Source organism: Maniola jurtina, chromosome 13 (genome assembly GCF_905333055.1).
Source record: "Maniola jurtina chromosome 13, ilManJurt1.1, whole genome shotgun sequence".
In the NCBI taxonomy this organism is placed as follows: Eukaryota; Metazoa; Arthropoda; class Insecta; order Lepidoptera; family Nymphalidae; genus Maniola; species Maniola jurtina.
Window position 1 is genome coordinate 1,273,010 of NC_060041.1, and position 15,573 is coordinate 1,288,582.

Below are 15,573 nucleotides of genomic sequence, written 5' to 3' on the forward strand. Positions count from 1 at the left end.
ACGAGTAGGTTATATTTGTTTACTTACCGATATCACCGATTTCGGTTATCGAAATATTCCGCTCAAATAACAATCTCTGCTTTTTAAACAAAGATAAATAAATGTTCCATGGTGGTGAGAAGTTCAGTAGTTATTCAGTGTGAAAAATAACACAATACACCATAAATGAATTCACTACTAGGATCTATTAATCCGCGTGCTCAAGTTCTATTTGACAATAATTTATAAAATAGGTAGGGTAGATTTAAAAAATGGGACATCAACTTGATATTGCCATTCTGTAATCTATAGGTATACCTACACCGCAAAATTTATCGTTTTGTGGGTTCGAAACATTTCAGTGATGAATAGACCTTAACTGTCTTGTTTTAAAGCTTAAATTCGTCCACATATCTACAGCCAGCACTGCAAGTGAAAACTGCTAATTAAAGTCGTGAATTTTAGACGTTATCTCAAGGTGGTTTAAGGCCATTTTACTCTGACATAATTGTGCTTCGACGATCGGATTCTATCAGCGTGGGTAAGCGGCAATACTACCTAGTGCCTGCTGTGGGGAAATCAGCGAAATATGTAATTTGTAATTATTGCAAGTAGGTATGGTGAAAAGAGACCGACAATTCATTAAAGAGAGATAGGTGTAAAATAATAAGTAAACGAGTTATGCACACACATAATGCTTCGTTGTGTTGCCTGCTTACCGATTTGTTTTGCTTTGTGTACCTACCTAATCATTTATAAGTATTTTCTATATTGGCTGGTCTGAAGTCTAGTTTTGTAGTTGACTTTGAAGGCCTACAAGGCAAGAGAAGAGTCAGGGTTCGATTCCCGCAAACAAGCCGGTAATCGGTACTCGGTAGTAATCGGGAGTAGGTATTTGAGTGCGGAGCGGCAACGTCGCGTGTACATTCAATCAGCTGGTTTCTGACGAGCCCTCTGGCGCAATGCTGCGTACAGCCTTGTAGACAAAATTCCGAGGTTCGATTCCCGCAAATGCCGACACTAATCGGGAGTAGGTACTAGGTAGGTATATTCGATCGGCTGGGTTCTCTTGACCCCCTTTGGCGCAGTGGCGCGTAGTACCTTTTAGACCAGCTCGGGAAGAGTTTGGGGTTCGTTTCCCACATATACCTAGGGAAATTGTAATCTGCAAATTCAATTCGCTGGACTCTGGACTAAGTCTTGTGAGAGTTTCTCTTAATCAATCCAAGGAGGGCCTACATCAAAATCGAGCTTATGTAGGTAGACTTTACGAATACTGAAGTAAGGTAGGTAGGTACAGTTCGCCGTACGCGACAGGTCGATATGGCAATTGAGGCACCGGGGTGTGAGGTGAGCCGTGAGGGAGGGACGCCCCGCCCAGCGCTCGTGCTATCCCGCACCGGGCCGGCGCGGGGGGTGTGCGGGGCTTCCCCACCCCGCTTGCCACGTGGAACTGTCGCGAACGCCTCAGTGGGGTACGAGTCCGCGTCGAGCGCGTTTGTCAATCTCGTTGTTGCTTGTAGTTTTGCGTAATTGATAACAATGAATCCGGCTGCCTCTACGTCTCGTGCGAAAGTTACTAAACCGATAATCCATTCCCAAACACGTGAACTAGCCAGAAAAGTGTTAGAAAACTGTGAAATGGAACGGAAAAATAATTTTTATCAGTATCCTGTGAATCAAGCACTAGACCGGGCCGTGTTTTACACTGGCATATCGAAGAGGACCATGTCCAGAATAAAATCCGAATCCAGATCAATACCGCCAGAAGAGAAATTAAAATCACCCAAAAGACGGAAGAAGACCGGCATAAAGTTGTGTGTGGATGATTTCGATCGCGCAGTGATTCATAACACCATCACTGAATTTTATTTACAGAAGAAGATCGTACCGACATGTAACAAGCTACTGGTCGAGTTGCGTATGAGAATACCTTTTCCTTGGGGTGTTCGTACGTTACAGCGGGTGTTGAAAAAACTGGGCTACAGGTGGCGTCGACGTCATAACAAGCGATCTGTTTTGATTGAAAAGCCGGATATAGTTTTCAAACGTTATCACTACTTGAAGAAAATTAGAGAATTCCGAGAAAACAACAGAAATATTTTTTATGTAGACGAAAGGTGGGTGGACAATAATTTAACGTTCAAAAAGTGTTGGCAAATGAGTGGAACGAAAGGAATCGTAAAGGATACCAGTTCGGGAAACGCACTCATAGTGGTAAACGCGGCGGGCAGGGACGGGTTTTTGCCTGGGGCGTCTTTGATTTTCAATCCGGGTACTACTACTGGCGACTTTCACGGACAAATGAACGGTGAGAATTTTGAAAAATGGGTAGTGGAGAAGCTTTTGCCTTCTCTTCCAGAACGCAGTGTCGTGGTGATGGACAACGCGCCCTACCACAGCGTCCAGTTAAACAAACCTCCCACGAAAAGTTCGCCCAAATATGCTATGATAAATTGGTTGCTAGACAAAAACGTTTACTTCGATAGAACAATGAGAAAACCCGATTTATATAATCTCATAGAGCAATTACCCAAACCCGTTGAAATCCTTTACAACATCGACACTATAATTAAAGGGCACGGTCATGAAATAGTTAGACTGCCTCCATATATGTGTGATTTAAACCCCGTAGAATTCGCCTGGGGCGACATCAAACGCTTCGTAAGAGAACACGAATTGAAGAGCGATTTCAGTTCGACACAACTCGAGGAGCTCACAGTGAATGCCATTTCGACAGTCTCGGAAGAATACTGGCAAAATTTCGAAAAACATGTCCAGGTGCTGGAGAACGATTACTGGGAAAAAGATATGTTGATGGAAAATGAAATGGAAGATTTTAACACGGGAGGCGGAGAAACCAGCGACGAAGATTCTCTAAGTGTTTGTAGCGATATTAGTATAAGTTCATTAGAGTTTGTTGATTGTGATTAATCAAATATTACTTCAAATAGATTGCCTGTATTTCAATGATAGGCAGCGTTTTCGTTAGTTTAGCGTTAGTTTTAAAATAACCTACATTTAGAAATGTTTAGTTTTTAAGTAAGTGCTTATAATAGTAATAATTACTAATTAGTCATTGTCACACTTAGCCAGTTTTTGAGTAGACTAGATTCAACTAGATTATAATATTATTATTCTCTTAGGGTTACCACCTGCCACTTCTTGATTTGCGGGCTACCAACATCAAAAATACGGGTTTTAGAGTTTTTTAACGGAAGACAGTGTTTTACACAGATTTTTTTTTAAATGTGTACATACTTAATCTTTGAAAAAACATCTTTTACAAGTTCTTTATTTTGTGAAGCAATTGTATAAAAATCCTTGCATTTTAACTTTAAATTATGTTAAACTTGTACCTAATTCGTCGTTTCGGCTACGCGGGCATTGGACTATTGGTCCACGGCCACGCATTGCCGTACAACGAAAATAACAAAACGTCAGGGTTTGGTTTCGGCAGCCATCTCCGGTTGAATTTGTAAAAAATACGCAAGCTTTATTTACCCCGTATTTTCTTCTTTATTATCATACCCTGAAATACGGGGTAACCAGTAAATTACGGGGCATCTGACAATCTACCCATGCGTTACGTGTAGACTGTAGACCCTAATGTCGACGGCACTGATGCGGTGTACCTAGTCTATGGAAAAACTCGAGTTAGGTACGAGTTCAATATTAAGTAGGTACACCTAAACTTTTGTAAACTGTGCTTTTTCTTAAATAAATATATATTTATTTAGTATAAGTTTTATTGTAACACTCAATAAAAATAAACTTTAAATAATAATATGGTAGTAATTATTTTACTCCATTGGAACTAGTCCTTAGGTAAGAAGAAAAATTTTTGGGTTTTAGGCTAAAACCTACCCTAGTACCCTAGTACCTATAAAAACCTACAGTATTATAAGCTTAGATTAAAGATCGATCCCCGCTGACGGAGATCAATTCTTAATCTATTAAAAGGCTCTATTTTAATTCTCTACCACATTCAAAAATCGAACCATCGATTCTTCAACGTAGGTACCTACTCGGCCAAGTAATACCTACTTCAAGTACTCACATACCTAATACCTATCCTTTACGTGAACTTATCCAATCCGCATCGCCTTCGCAAAGATCACATTCGCAAATAAGCAATACCTATCCGCGCGGAGCGGCAACGTCGCAAACTTTGGTGTTTGCCGGTGTAAGAGCGGCAACGTCGCGTTCCTGTGTTACAAATTCGCGATACATTTTTGCATTGCTGGCTATCAAGATATTCTTGTTGATAACTGTTGATAATGATGACTCAGGCCAGTGACGACTGACGAGTCTCCCCTTGCGTAGAGGTTACCCTTACCTACCTATAGTCCGCGACAACTCGAGATGGCGATCGGCGTCACCCGCGCTCGCCCGTTCGGGTTACCGCAGAGGCTGTGCGGGTGTGCGGGGAGTTCCTTACCCGATTGCCATGTCAACCTGTCGCTAACTATGTATATGGTATACCTATCTTTAATCTATTTTTCACTGAACAGTAAAAACTGACATTAATAAAATCGATAGTAAATATAAGTCAATAACTTAAAATTAAAAATTGAAAAACCTAAGACTCAAAAACCTCTAATAATCTTCAAACGGCTGAACAGATTTTCTTGGATTATAGCAAAGAACTCTCTCGATCAAGCCAAGCAAGCCACCTTTCAAACAAAAAACTAAATCAAAATCGGTTCATTCGTTTAGGCGGTACGGTGCCCCAGACAGATACACGTCAAACTTATAACACTTTTTGGGTCGGGCTCGGGGTTAAAAACCCATTGATGTCGGAACCACCCTTAAAAATTCTAACTCCAAAAGGGTTAAAGCGCCGGGCAAATTGCGTCTCTTTTCGTAGGCATGTGTTGTAACTTGTATTGTAATTGTAGTAGAAAATTAATTTGAAATATTTGATACCTAGATTAGATATACATAATGATAAATGAAGTTATCGAAATAGTTCTGTTTACGGAAACGCCGCGTTCCGCGTCATGCATCAGTTCAAGTTCTAATGTCGGTAATTTCTAATTTTTCCTTTGACCCGGTTAACTGGGTATTTTTTTAAATCTCTTTTTAAGAATTTTTATAGATATAATGATATAGGTCAAGCCCCATCATGACAAACTAATTTAAAACAAATTATGTATAAATAAACTAAAACTCTAAAAATATGAGTGAATCGTTAAGAAATTCATTTTCACTTATATCTTTATAAGTGCGCCGCGATTAATTTTTGCGCGCAGTTATCATACTTCACACTATCACACTAATATTATAAAGTCGAAAGTTTGTGTGTGTGTACTGTGTATGTTTGTTACTCCTTCACACAAAAACTACTGGACGGATTGGGCTATTTAGAATGGAGATAGATTATACCCTGGATTAGCACATAGGCTACTTTTTATCCCGGAAAATCAAAGAGTTCCCACGGATTTTTAAAAAACCTTCATTAACGCGAACGAAGTCGCGGGCATCAGCTAGTTACTCATTAAAGAAAACACCACCTTTGGGTGCACTTAAAGGCGAACCAAGTCGTCCTTTTCGAATAGATGGGATGAAAAGTTATTTCCATCCAATCGTATGATTATAATACTTGACTAACGCAAGAAATAACGTAAAAAGATTTTATAATGGGGATAATGGGTGAGAAATGAGAATAAATAAGTTTATTGTAGCAGAAAAACATTAAATAACCAGCCAAAAGAATGCCCGAGAAGGCTGTTTTACTGGGATACTATAATGGGCTGTTACTTTTACTCGTTCGCGAAAATGCGGTGTGTTATAACGGTTTCCAGCTCTCAGCCAATTAAATATGGCGAAACGGGTTCCCGTAATTTGGATTTTGCAGTTAATTGGCCGCCCGCGAGGTACTGCAACCACAGACATGCCAACTTTCAATTCCAACTGAGCTGGACAGCCTCTAAATAAAATTTTAATGCAGTTGAAACAAAAAAAAAATTGCTATGTAGGTATACCTGCCGGCTTAGTAGTTTAGATGCTGGTTTTCTATTCAGGGGATCCCGGGTTCGATCCTGGGCACGCACCTCTAACTTTTCGGAGTTATATGCGTTTTATTGGACCCTTTGTTGGTTTGTCTAACACGCTGGCCCAGCGCGGATTGGCTTGGTTGATTTCACTAACCTTTGATTTAAAAATATTATGGAGGAGATGGAGGCATGCAGGTTTCCTCACGATGTTTTAGATAAGTAGATTAATATAACCAAACGACTAACCGATCATGGGTTTTATGTTTATTTTTAAGCTTTGGCAACCTCAGTGGTTGTGTAAGACTGGTACCTACATGGCTGGTTTTTTACGCGACTTCTTAAAAACAGGCGCTGTTCAAGCGTCTTTTAAATTAATGTTTTAAGGGTATGTAAAATATCCATTGATTATTTCGCAATGCAATCGATTTACATGTTGTATATTTTGAACCAAAAAACTATTTTCTTATTAACCTTAGAACCTATACTTAAACGATTTATTACTTAACTGTACATATAATTTAATCCTTTAGCATATTTAATGGTTAAAGCTGCATAAAAATTCCTAAATTTATAGATCTCAAGTTATATTAAGAAGTTTGTGACTGGTCAGGAATGTTGTAAACATAGTCTTGTACTTTGTACTTAAATAAATGTAGAACATAATAATACTAACAGCTGAGAAACAGGTTTTATTATTTCAGTTAGGTGCCTACAATAATATCTCTACGTAGTTATTTATTCATCATGTTAACCTACTAAATACCTACTTCACCGAACCACCTGTGTTCCAAGAAACACGTTACTTCTGCTTGTCGCGAAACAAAAACGTTTAATTCAACTCGAATTAATGAAATAACCATAGGCTATAATAATTAATTGCTTGACGGGCGAAGTCGTTACAACGTAACTGTTAATTATTATGGTTATATTACTACTAGCTCTAGAACATAAATATGGACAGCAATACGTAGGTAACTATTTACCTTTTTTTCCGCTGTTAAAAATACAGTTACGTATCCCGCACAAAAGCGGGTATGTGGGACTCACTTACAAATGCTACAGTATACCCACTAAAAAAAAAAGATTCCGACGAATTGAGAACCTCCACCTTTTTTCGAAGTCGATTAAAAACCCAGCGGTGCCGTCCGCGTCAAGTATGAGGCGTCCAGCGTCTCAGGATCCCGGGTATCGTATGCGACTGACGTTGACGTTGAACCGGCACAGGTTTACAAGGTGAGCATAATGTCTCCTTCTTCTTCCCTGCCTTCTTCTGCGGAGTTGTGGGCGTTAGCGTCCAGCTCTCGCTTCCGCTCCGGTGTTATGAGAGTGCCTAGGGTTCCCACAAACTGAAACAATACCTAGTACCTACAAGCTTAGGTAACTATTTACCTACTTACTCATATTCTTGCTCCCCTTACTCTTTTTCTAGTGACAATCATGCTCAACGTGTGCTCAACTCATTGCGGGCTCACTACTTACCTTAGATCTCTTCTCAGAATGAGAAGCGTTTGGTCACAGTTTACCTTGTAGGCCAGTATTAAATGTTAATCTGCAGACTGCTGACTGTTGCTAATTGACTGAATGTTTACTTTACAAAGGATTTTCCGCATTTGTTAGATTTAAAACTAATCCTACATCTCATTAGAATCTGCTCTCCAAACTGGTGGCAAAGCCCTGACATATCATAAGTGCATATTGTCATATTGACATGAATAAATAGGTAGCTATGTACATAGATACTTTTGTTTAAATTAATTTTTAAGATTTTTTTGAATAAATTTCGAAATTCCAGAACTCCGAAGTCCAACTCCGGAGTTCCGGAGCTGAAATGTAGTCCGATTTCAAGCCCTGCTACATACGTTTTTGAAAGTGTAACGCAGTAAATCGCAGTGTTCCTACAAATTGCAAGTAGCACACACGTCAGGTAAAACCAAAGCTATATCTATGCACTTGAAATTTAAATGAGGTGAAACATGTCACAAAAAGCTGGAGCAAGCACTTTGCACGTAACATCAAATTGATTTAGCCATCCGCATCGATCGGCGAAGTGCGACGTTGCCGCTCCGCGCGGCCGGCGTCCCCGCGGCGTTGCCGCTCCGACGCGCCATTACGGCTATTATTGCTATTATCATCAATATTATTTATTGTGTTGCAGCCTGCATTGTTGTATGCGAGCGGCTTGCGTCACCCGTGCGTTGCCCGGGTGCTCGCCCGTTGCGTATTGTTCCCAAAACAAAATCCAAAAAATCCGAATCAAAATCTTTTATCCATGTCATCTGTCAATGTTATCGTTGTTTTGTTTTTATTGATTGATAACAAGTGCGTTACAAGTGGCGCTCGATCATGGTCACAGCCCACACTGCCTGAATCCATAATTCCATATCTTCCATACCTTTACATCATAGATAGAAAAAAATTTCAAAAGAAAAATAAAACCGACTTCAAAAACCAAAAACACTAAAAAGTAGAAAATAATTTTTGTTTAGCTACACATGTAATGTACCTAGGTATGAAGTCGAGCGAGCATATTAAAACAAAATTAGAAATCCAAGAGTGAAGCTCGCCCGACTTCATACCTAGGTACATTTCATGTGTAGCTAAACAAAAATTATTTTCTACTTTTTAGTGTTTTTGGTTTTTGAAGTCGGTTTTATTTTTCTTTTGAAAATTTTTTATTTCACAATTTTTAGTGGCCCCACTGTAATATGCTATGCCCAGTTAAAACCCTACTGTTTACTAAGCTATTACAGTGATCGCGAGCAATTTGCTCCTATCCATTGAGGAGTTCTGTTCTCCATCTCCGAAGATATTCATCAGATCTTCACCAAATTTATATGGGACCACCTGCATAGTATACCCTTTCAAACAAAAAAAAAATTTCCAAATCGGTCCAGGGGTCTTTGAGTAATCGGGGAACATACATTAAAAAAAAAAAAAAAAAAAAAAAAAAAAAAAAGACCCCGACGAATTGAGAACTTCCTCCTTTTTTGGAAGTCGGTTAAAAAGATAGGTTGTAGGTATCCCGCGGGCGGACGTTTATTCCGGAAAATCAAGGAATTCCCAGGAGGTTTTTAAACCTAAATATTATATACATATCTATGATTATAATATACACTACTACCATCGATGTGTAACTACCTACTACACTACAGTTTTCTAGACTTTTCCAGTTGCAAGTCTCAACTCTCAAGCTATCACCAGCGTCCTAAGCATGAATTTCCTCTCAGATTGAGAAGACAGGCATTTATAGTCCACCAGTCGTCAGATTTCTCACATCTTCAGGGAAGATTAGCTGGAGATTTCTCAGTTACTTCAGTAGGTACACGCGTATGGCAGGTCACGATGTTTTCCTTCACCTTGAAGCAAGTGATGGTGATATTTAATTGCTTAAAATACGAGAAGTCGAGGTGCGTGCCCTGCATCGAAGCCTAGACCTCCCCAAGGGAAGGCCGATGTCTTAACAGGGCTCTCTCCGTCACTCGTTTCATACAATCGTAGTTCCAATTTCATTTGAATATTAAGCAACCAAAGTCCATGAAATTTTGCAGACATATTCTAGAAACTAATATCTGTGTCTATGGTGTTTTAGATTTTTCTAAAAATATGTAGTTTTAAAATTACAGGGGCTCAAAGATTTGTATGAAAATTTTTAAGACCGCGTAACTTTGAAACCGAATATTTTAACAGAAATCTGGAAAACCACAGACATAGATATTAGTTTCTAGAATATGTCTGCAAAATTTCATGGACTTTGGTTGCTTAATATTCAAATGAAATTGGAACTACGATTGTATGAAACGAGTGACGGAGAGAGCCCTCTTAAAATACGAGAAGTCAGAGGTGCGTGCCCTGGATCGAAGCCTAGACCTCCCCAAGGGAAGGCCGATGTCTTACTAATAAGCAACCCGTCATGCAAGTTTAGTCACGATGTTTTTCTTCGCCGTTAAAGCAATTGTTGATAAGTATTTTGCTTAAAATGCACATCCGGGAAATTAGAGGTGCATGCTTGGATCGAACCCCGGACCTTTCGGTGTTAACCACTGGGCTATCACCGCTGCCAACGGGTTATTCTTAGCGCGGGTAAATACTAAATACAGATGATGGATCCATGCTGCTGCAGTGCGGAGCGGCAACGTCGCAAACCGCTCTGGTCCAGTAGTCGCCTGAACTTTCCTACACTTATATGGCCAGTACATAGCGAAAATTCGTAAATCTATGGACCAGGGCCTAGGTACTAGAATTACCCTATTATAAATGCGAAAGAGTGTCTTGTCTTTTCGTTTGTTTTACCCCCGACCCAAAAAGAGGGGTGTTATAAGTTTGACGTTTGTATCTGTGTATCTGTCTGTGGCAACGTAGCTCCTAAACTAATGAACCGATTTTAATTTAGTTTTTTTTTGTTTGAAAGGTGGCTTGATCGAGAGGGTTCTTAGCTATAATCCAAGAAAATCGGTTCAGCCGTTTGAAAGTTATCAGCTCTTTTCTAGTTACTGTAACCTTCACTTGTCGAGGGTAAATAAAATATGGATAAAGTGGGGTGGTTATAAATTTTTAATTTACACTTGTGTAAATTTACCTTTTACGATCCATCCTTAACCGATTGTGATGAAATTCCGTATTACCTAATTAGAGATAGATTGCACCCCCATTCCCATGGCTACTTTTTATCCCGGGCAGTTAAAGTCGAAAAACCCAAATCCGTGCGGACGGAACCGCTTGCATCATCTAGTAGGCACTTCTAGTAGATACTACTAGGATATCGAACCCGCGATCCCTACGTTGGTATCGACTAGTAACCACTGCGCTATCGCGGTGTATTTATTATGGGTTACGCTGCTGCAGTGCGGAGCGGCAACGTCGCACGCCGCAGTCGAACCGCGTGGCCCGCTAAGTTCTTGGCTTGCTTTGGTTTACTTATTGCCTTTAGCGAAATATGGCTAAGTATATACAATTGCTATACCTATCTACGTATATTTGTCTTGTAAGTTGTACCTAACATGTCTTGGTTCAGCTGTTATAATAGGCTAAGCAAACTTAAACCAAACCTTGAAAACAGAAGGTCCATACAGTAGACCGTACTGACACGGTAACATACCATTACCGTGGTACTGATATTCTGTTGGTAAGCAGGTATTATAATAGGTTTAAATACGTGAAAGTTTTGTTTAGTCCATTAATCACGCCACCACACCGGAAATACGGATTAACGTGATTTCTTGCGTGGACCTACCTAGTCTAATAAAAGTCTAGTAGAATCTAGATTGTTAGTTAAAAAGTTAAAGACCTGGAGAGTGACATAGTTCTACTTATCCTGGAAAATCAAAGAAAAAAACCTAAATCCACACAGACAAAGTCACGGACATCAGCTAGTTGAAAATAATGCCTCCACTGATTAAAATTTTCATAATACTTACTTAAGTATATTTAACTAGTTTATGGCCGCAACTTCGTGGACTACACTATTAGTCTATTACTATAAACCCATATCACCCCCTCGGGGGTTGAATTGACATCCTGTCTTAGCGGATGAGTCCTACGTACCTAGGTAACTTTATGCATGCCAAGCCCGATGCGTAAGAGCTGTCTGTGTGTTGATTAATCAGTCAGTTAGACAACTTTTCCATCTATAAATCTTCTATAAATATTTAGACTACATAGGCTAGGTACTTTTTATCCCGGAAAATCAGAGAAATCCCAGAGGATTTTAAAATCTAAATCCACGCGGACGAGGACGCGGGCTTCGTCTAGACTCTAGTAGGTAGGTATCTTAATTATTATTCTGTCTTATCTTCCTACAAAAAAAAACTTAAAAGATAAAAGGCACTCCTCTTCAGGGACGCGATTTGCATATTCATACTTTTATAGACAGCATTTAGCATAAAGCGCACAGACTAAGAGAAAGAATAGACGGAGTTCCCGTGAATATAAAATTAATGAAATTGAAAGAGGTCGTTGAAAATGTATATTTCGCGCAATCAACAGTTACTTAAACATATCAGGCAATCTGTTTCTCTTTTGTTGTGGCTTCTACGAACTACTGGCACTTTCAAACTTTGACAGCTCAACTCGTGTGGAAATTGCATCTTTTAACAAATATGATACTTACAACTTTCGTACTAATGGCACAGAATACACGTGACCAAGAGAACCCGGCATGCTAAAGGGTTCAAAACATAGATATGTTCTTCAAAACCATACAAGTCGGAACACCCAGTTCGCTAAATGACGCTAAGTTTGATTAATTGAGGATACTAGCCTGCCGGACTCACTTGGTCACGTGACCAGAGATTTTTGCCATGTCCTGGTGGATTGTTCGCTACGCCAAGCTCAGCCACAGTTCAAAGCTGGGTCTTACAAGAATCTTAAAAGGCATCAGCATTACAGTTACGGCGGTGCACGCCTTCCAAGGCACTCGCGTTACTCTTATCATTTATGAGAGACTAGCTGACGCCCGCGACTTCGTCCGCGTGCATTTAGGTTTTTCAGAATCCCGAACTCTGATTTTCCGGGATAAAAAGTAGCCTATGTGCTAATCCAGGATATTATCTATCACCATTCTGAATTTCAGCTAAATCCGTCTAGTGGTTTTTGCGTAAAGGAGTAACAAACATACACGCACACACACACACACACACACACACACACACACACACACACACACACACACACACTTTTGCCTTTATAATATTAGTGTGATAAGAGTTTACGCGATAGAAAGAGAAGCATTTATTAAACTCTAGGCCGCAGCGTTGTTCGAGCTGAATTGCACATTATTGCGTTGTAGCAAGAGTCGCTATTTATTTAAACGTCTTTGTGGATCCTTAACTATATTTGGTAGGTAGTATCTATTGAAGTATTCTGCGGTACTAGAAGGATAGTATTATAGTAGGTAACATTTATTGCCTGTCCCACCATTCGCCGTCTATCTTTTTCTTTACATCTGTTTATTGAGCATAAAAAGCGCAGCGCTACTAATTAGAATGATTAATGCAGGAACCATTTTAAAACTTTTTCTACGAACTATTTCATTTTTAACCCCCGACCCAAAAAGAGGGGTGTTATAAGTTTGACGTGTGTATCTGTGTGTCTGTGTGTCTGTGTATCTGTGTATCTGTCTGTGGCATCGTAGCGCCTAAACGAATGAACCGATTTTAATTTAGTTTTTTTTGTTTGAAAGGTGGCTTGATCGAGAGTGTTCTTAGCTATAATCTAAAAAAATTGGTTCAGCCGTTTAAGAGTTATCAGCTCTTTTCTAGTTTTCTTGTAGAAAAGAAGGTTAGATAACCGTTAGGTTCATAATATTATGTCAATAGACAAATGTCAAGCTGTCAAGATGGACGTTGCCTAAATACATAATTATATGATAATTATTTATTTGAAAATGATGTTTTGGAAAACTCAAATACTTTGGATCGTCGGGGGTGTTATAAATTTTTAATTTACACTTGTTTCTCACGCGTCCCGAGCTTTCTATCTGTCCATAATTCCATAATATGGAGTATTAATACATATATATTATGTATGTATTAATCCATACTTCATAAGACTTATACCTATCACTATCATTACATAGTATAAAACTAAGTATCCCTATGTAGGTATGCCTAGATCTTTAAAACCATGCAACGGATTTTGATGCGGTTTTTTTAAATAGATAGAGTGACTCAAGAGGAAGGTTTATATGTACTTACTTATGTATAATACATGCACAGCAACAATTACAAGTGTACTTAAATTAAAAATTTATAACACCCCCGACAAGTGAAGGAGTAACTAAAAAAGAGCTGATAACTTTCAAACGGCTGAACCGATTTTCTTGGATTAAGTCTTGCTAAGAACACTCTTGATCAAGCCACCTTTCAAACAAAAAAAAAAACTAAATTAAAATCGGTTCATTAGTTTAGGAGCTACGATGCCACAGACAGATACTCAGATACACACGTCAAACTTATAACACCCCTCTTTTTGGGTCGGGGGTTAAAAAATCGAACTGTAAGTAGGTATTACAGGGCGAGAAAGCAATCGGAGTAAGAGGCGGGGGGACGCCCCGCACACCCGCACGTCACACGCACTAACTCCACCAGGTTATCGCGGTCCCAACCCGATTGCCATGTCGACCTGTCGCGTACTATACCTATCTACTCATGTGCTGCAAGCATCGATGTATATGGATTAGCCTTTCCCATACAATTCCGTCCGCAACAAAACCACAAACACTAAAAAGTAAAAAATAACTTTTGTTTAGCTACACTTGTAATGTACCTAGGTATGAAGTCGAGCGAGCATATTGAAACAAAATTAGAAATCCAAGAGTGAAGCTCGCCCGACTTCATACCTAGGCATATTACAAGTGTAGCTAAACAAAAGTTATTTTTTACTTTTTAGTGTTTGTGGTTTTGAAGTCGGTTTTATTTTTCTTTAGAAAATTTTTTATTTCACAATTTTTAGTGGCCCCACTGTACTATAATATGCTAAGCCCAGTTAAAACCCTACTGTTTACTAAGCTATTACATTGATCGAAAGCAATTTGCTCCTATCCATTGAGGAGTTCTGTTCTCCATCTCCGAAGATATTCATCAGATTTTCACCAAATTTATATGGGACCACCTGCACAGTATACCCTTTGAAACAAAAAAAAAATTTTCCAAATCGGTCCAGGGGTCTTTGAGTAATCGGGGAACATACATAAAAAATAAAAAAATAAAAAGATTCCGACGAATTGAGAACCTCCTCCTTTTTTGGAAGTCGGTTAAAAATACGCTTGAATCTTACGTCATCGTCATTGACAAAGTCAAGAGACTTTTGCAATTTCTCTTGACTTTTTGAGCGCGTTTTTTATCTTCGAAGGGCCCATCCATATGCAAGTCGGCAATAAACGCATGCGGTTTCGTAGAAGCTCAGTGCTCATAGATAGCAACAAGTCAAGTCACAACAACAGTGGAGTAGTCGGTCGGTGTGCGCGGCGCGGCAACGTCGCGGGGAAAGTGGCGCGGAGCGGCAACGCCGCGCGGTCGATACCGAGGCCACCGAGAGTGGCTGACCCTAGCTAGGGAAACACTTTGATTCCACTCCACTTCAACAATCACACTAATATTAAAAGGGAGAAAGTTTGTATGTGTGTGTGTGTGTATGTTTGTTACTCCTTCACGCAAAAACTACTGGATGGATTGGGCTGAAATTTAGAATGGAGATAGATTATACTCTGGATTAGCACATAGGCTACTTTTTATCCCGGAAAATCAAAGAGTTCCCACGGGAATTTTAAAAAACCTGCATCCACGCGAACGAAGTCGCGGGTATCAGCTAGTATCACATAATGATAGGTATAGAGTTGTGATAGCCTAGCGGTTAAAACGTCCGTCTTAACCTTTCCATCCACATATAGTACGCGACAGGTTGACATGGCAATCGGGGAGGGAGGCCTCCCCACCTCATACCCCAATTGCCATCTCAACATGTCCGTGGTACCTACCACTTAATATATTGGCAGTTGGGAGTCCTACAAAACAAAATACCATCCTAAGAGCGTTTGTGGACTCATTCGTGTGTTCGTATTCAATTCGTTTTCGTGATTCGTGAAAATACGATCCGAAAT

The 15,573-nt window shown here is 39.6% G+C and overlaps 2 protein-coding genes across 2 annotated transcripts in view; both read left to right on the forward strand.

Moving 5' to 3' along the window:
- The window catches only part of LOC123870665 (protein split ends-like), a 169,279-nt gene that overhangs the window by 13,978 nt on the left and 139,728 nt on the right, over nt 1-15,573 (forward strand). The gene's annotated exons all lie outside the window — the stretch shown is intronic.
- On the forward strand, nt 1,464-3,680 carry LOC123870678. The gene has a single exon (XM_045914045.1). The coding sequence runs from the start codon at nt 1,522-1,524 to the stop codon at nt 2,911-2,913; it is 1,392 nt and encodes a 463-aa protein (XP_045770001.1). The 5' UTR covers nt 1,464-1,521; the 3' UTR covers nt 2,914-3,680.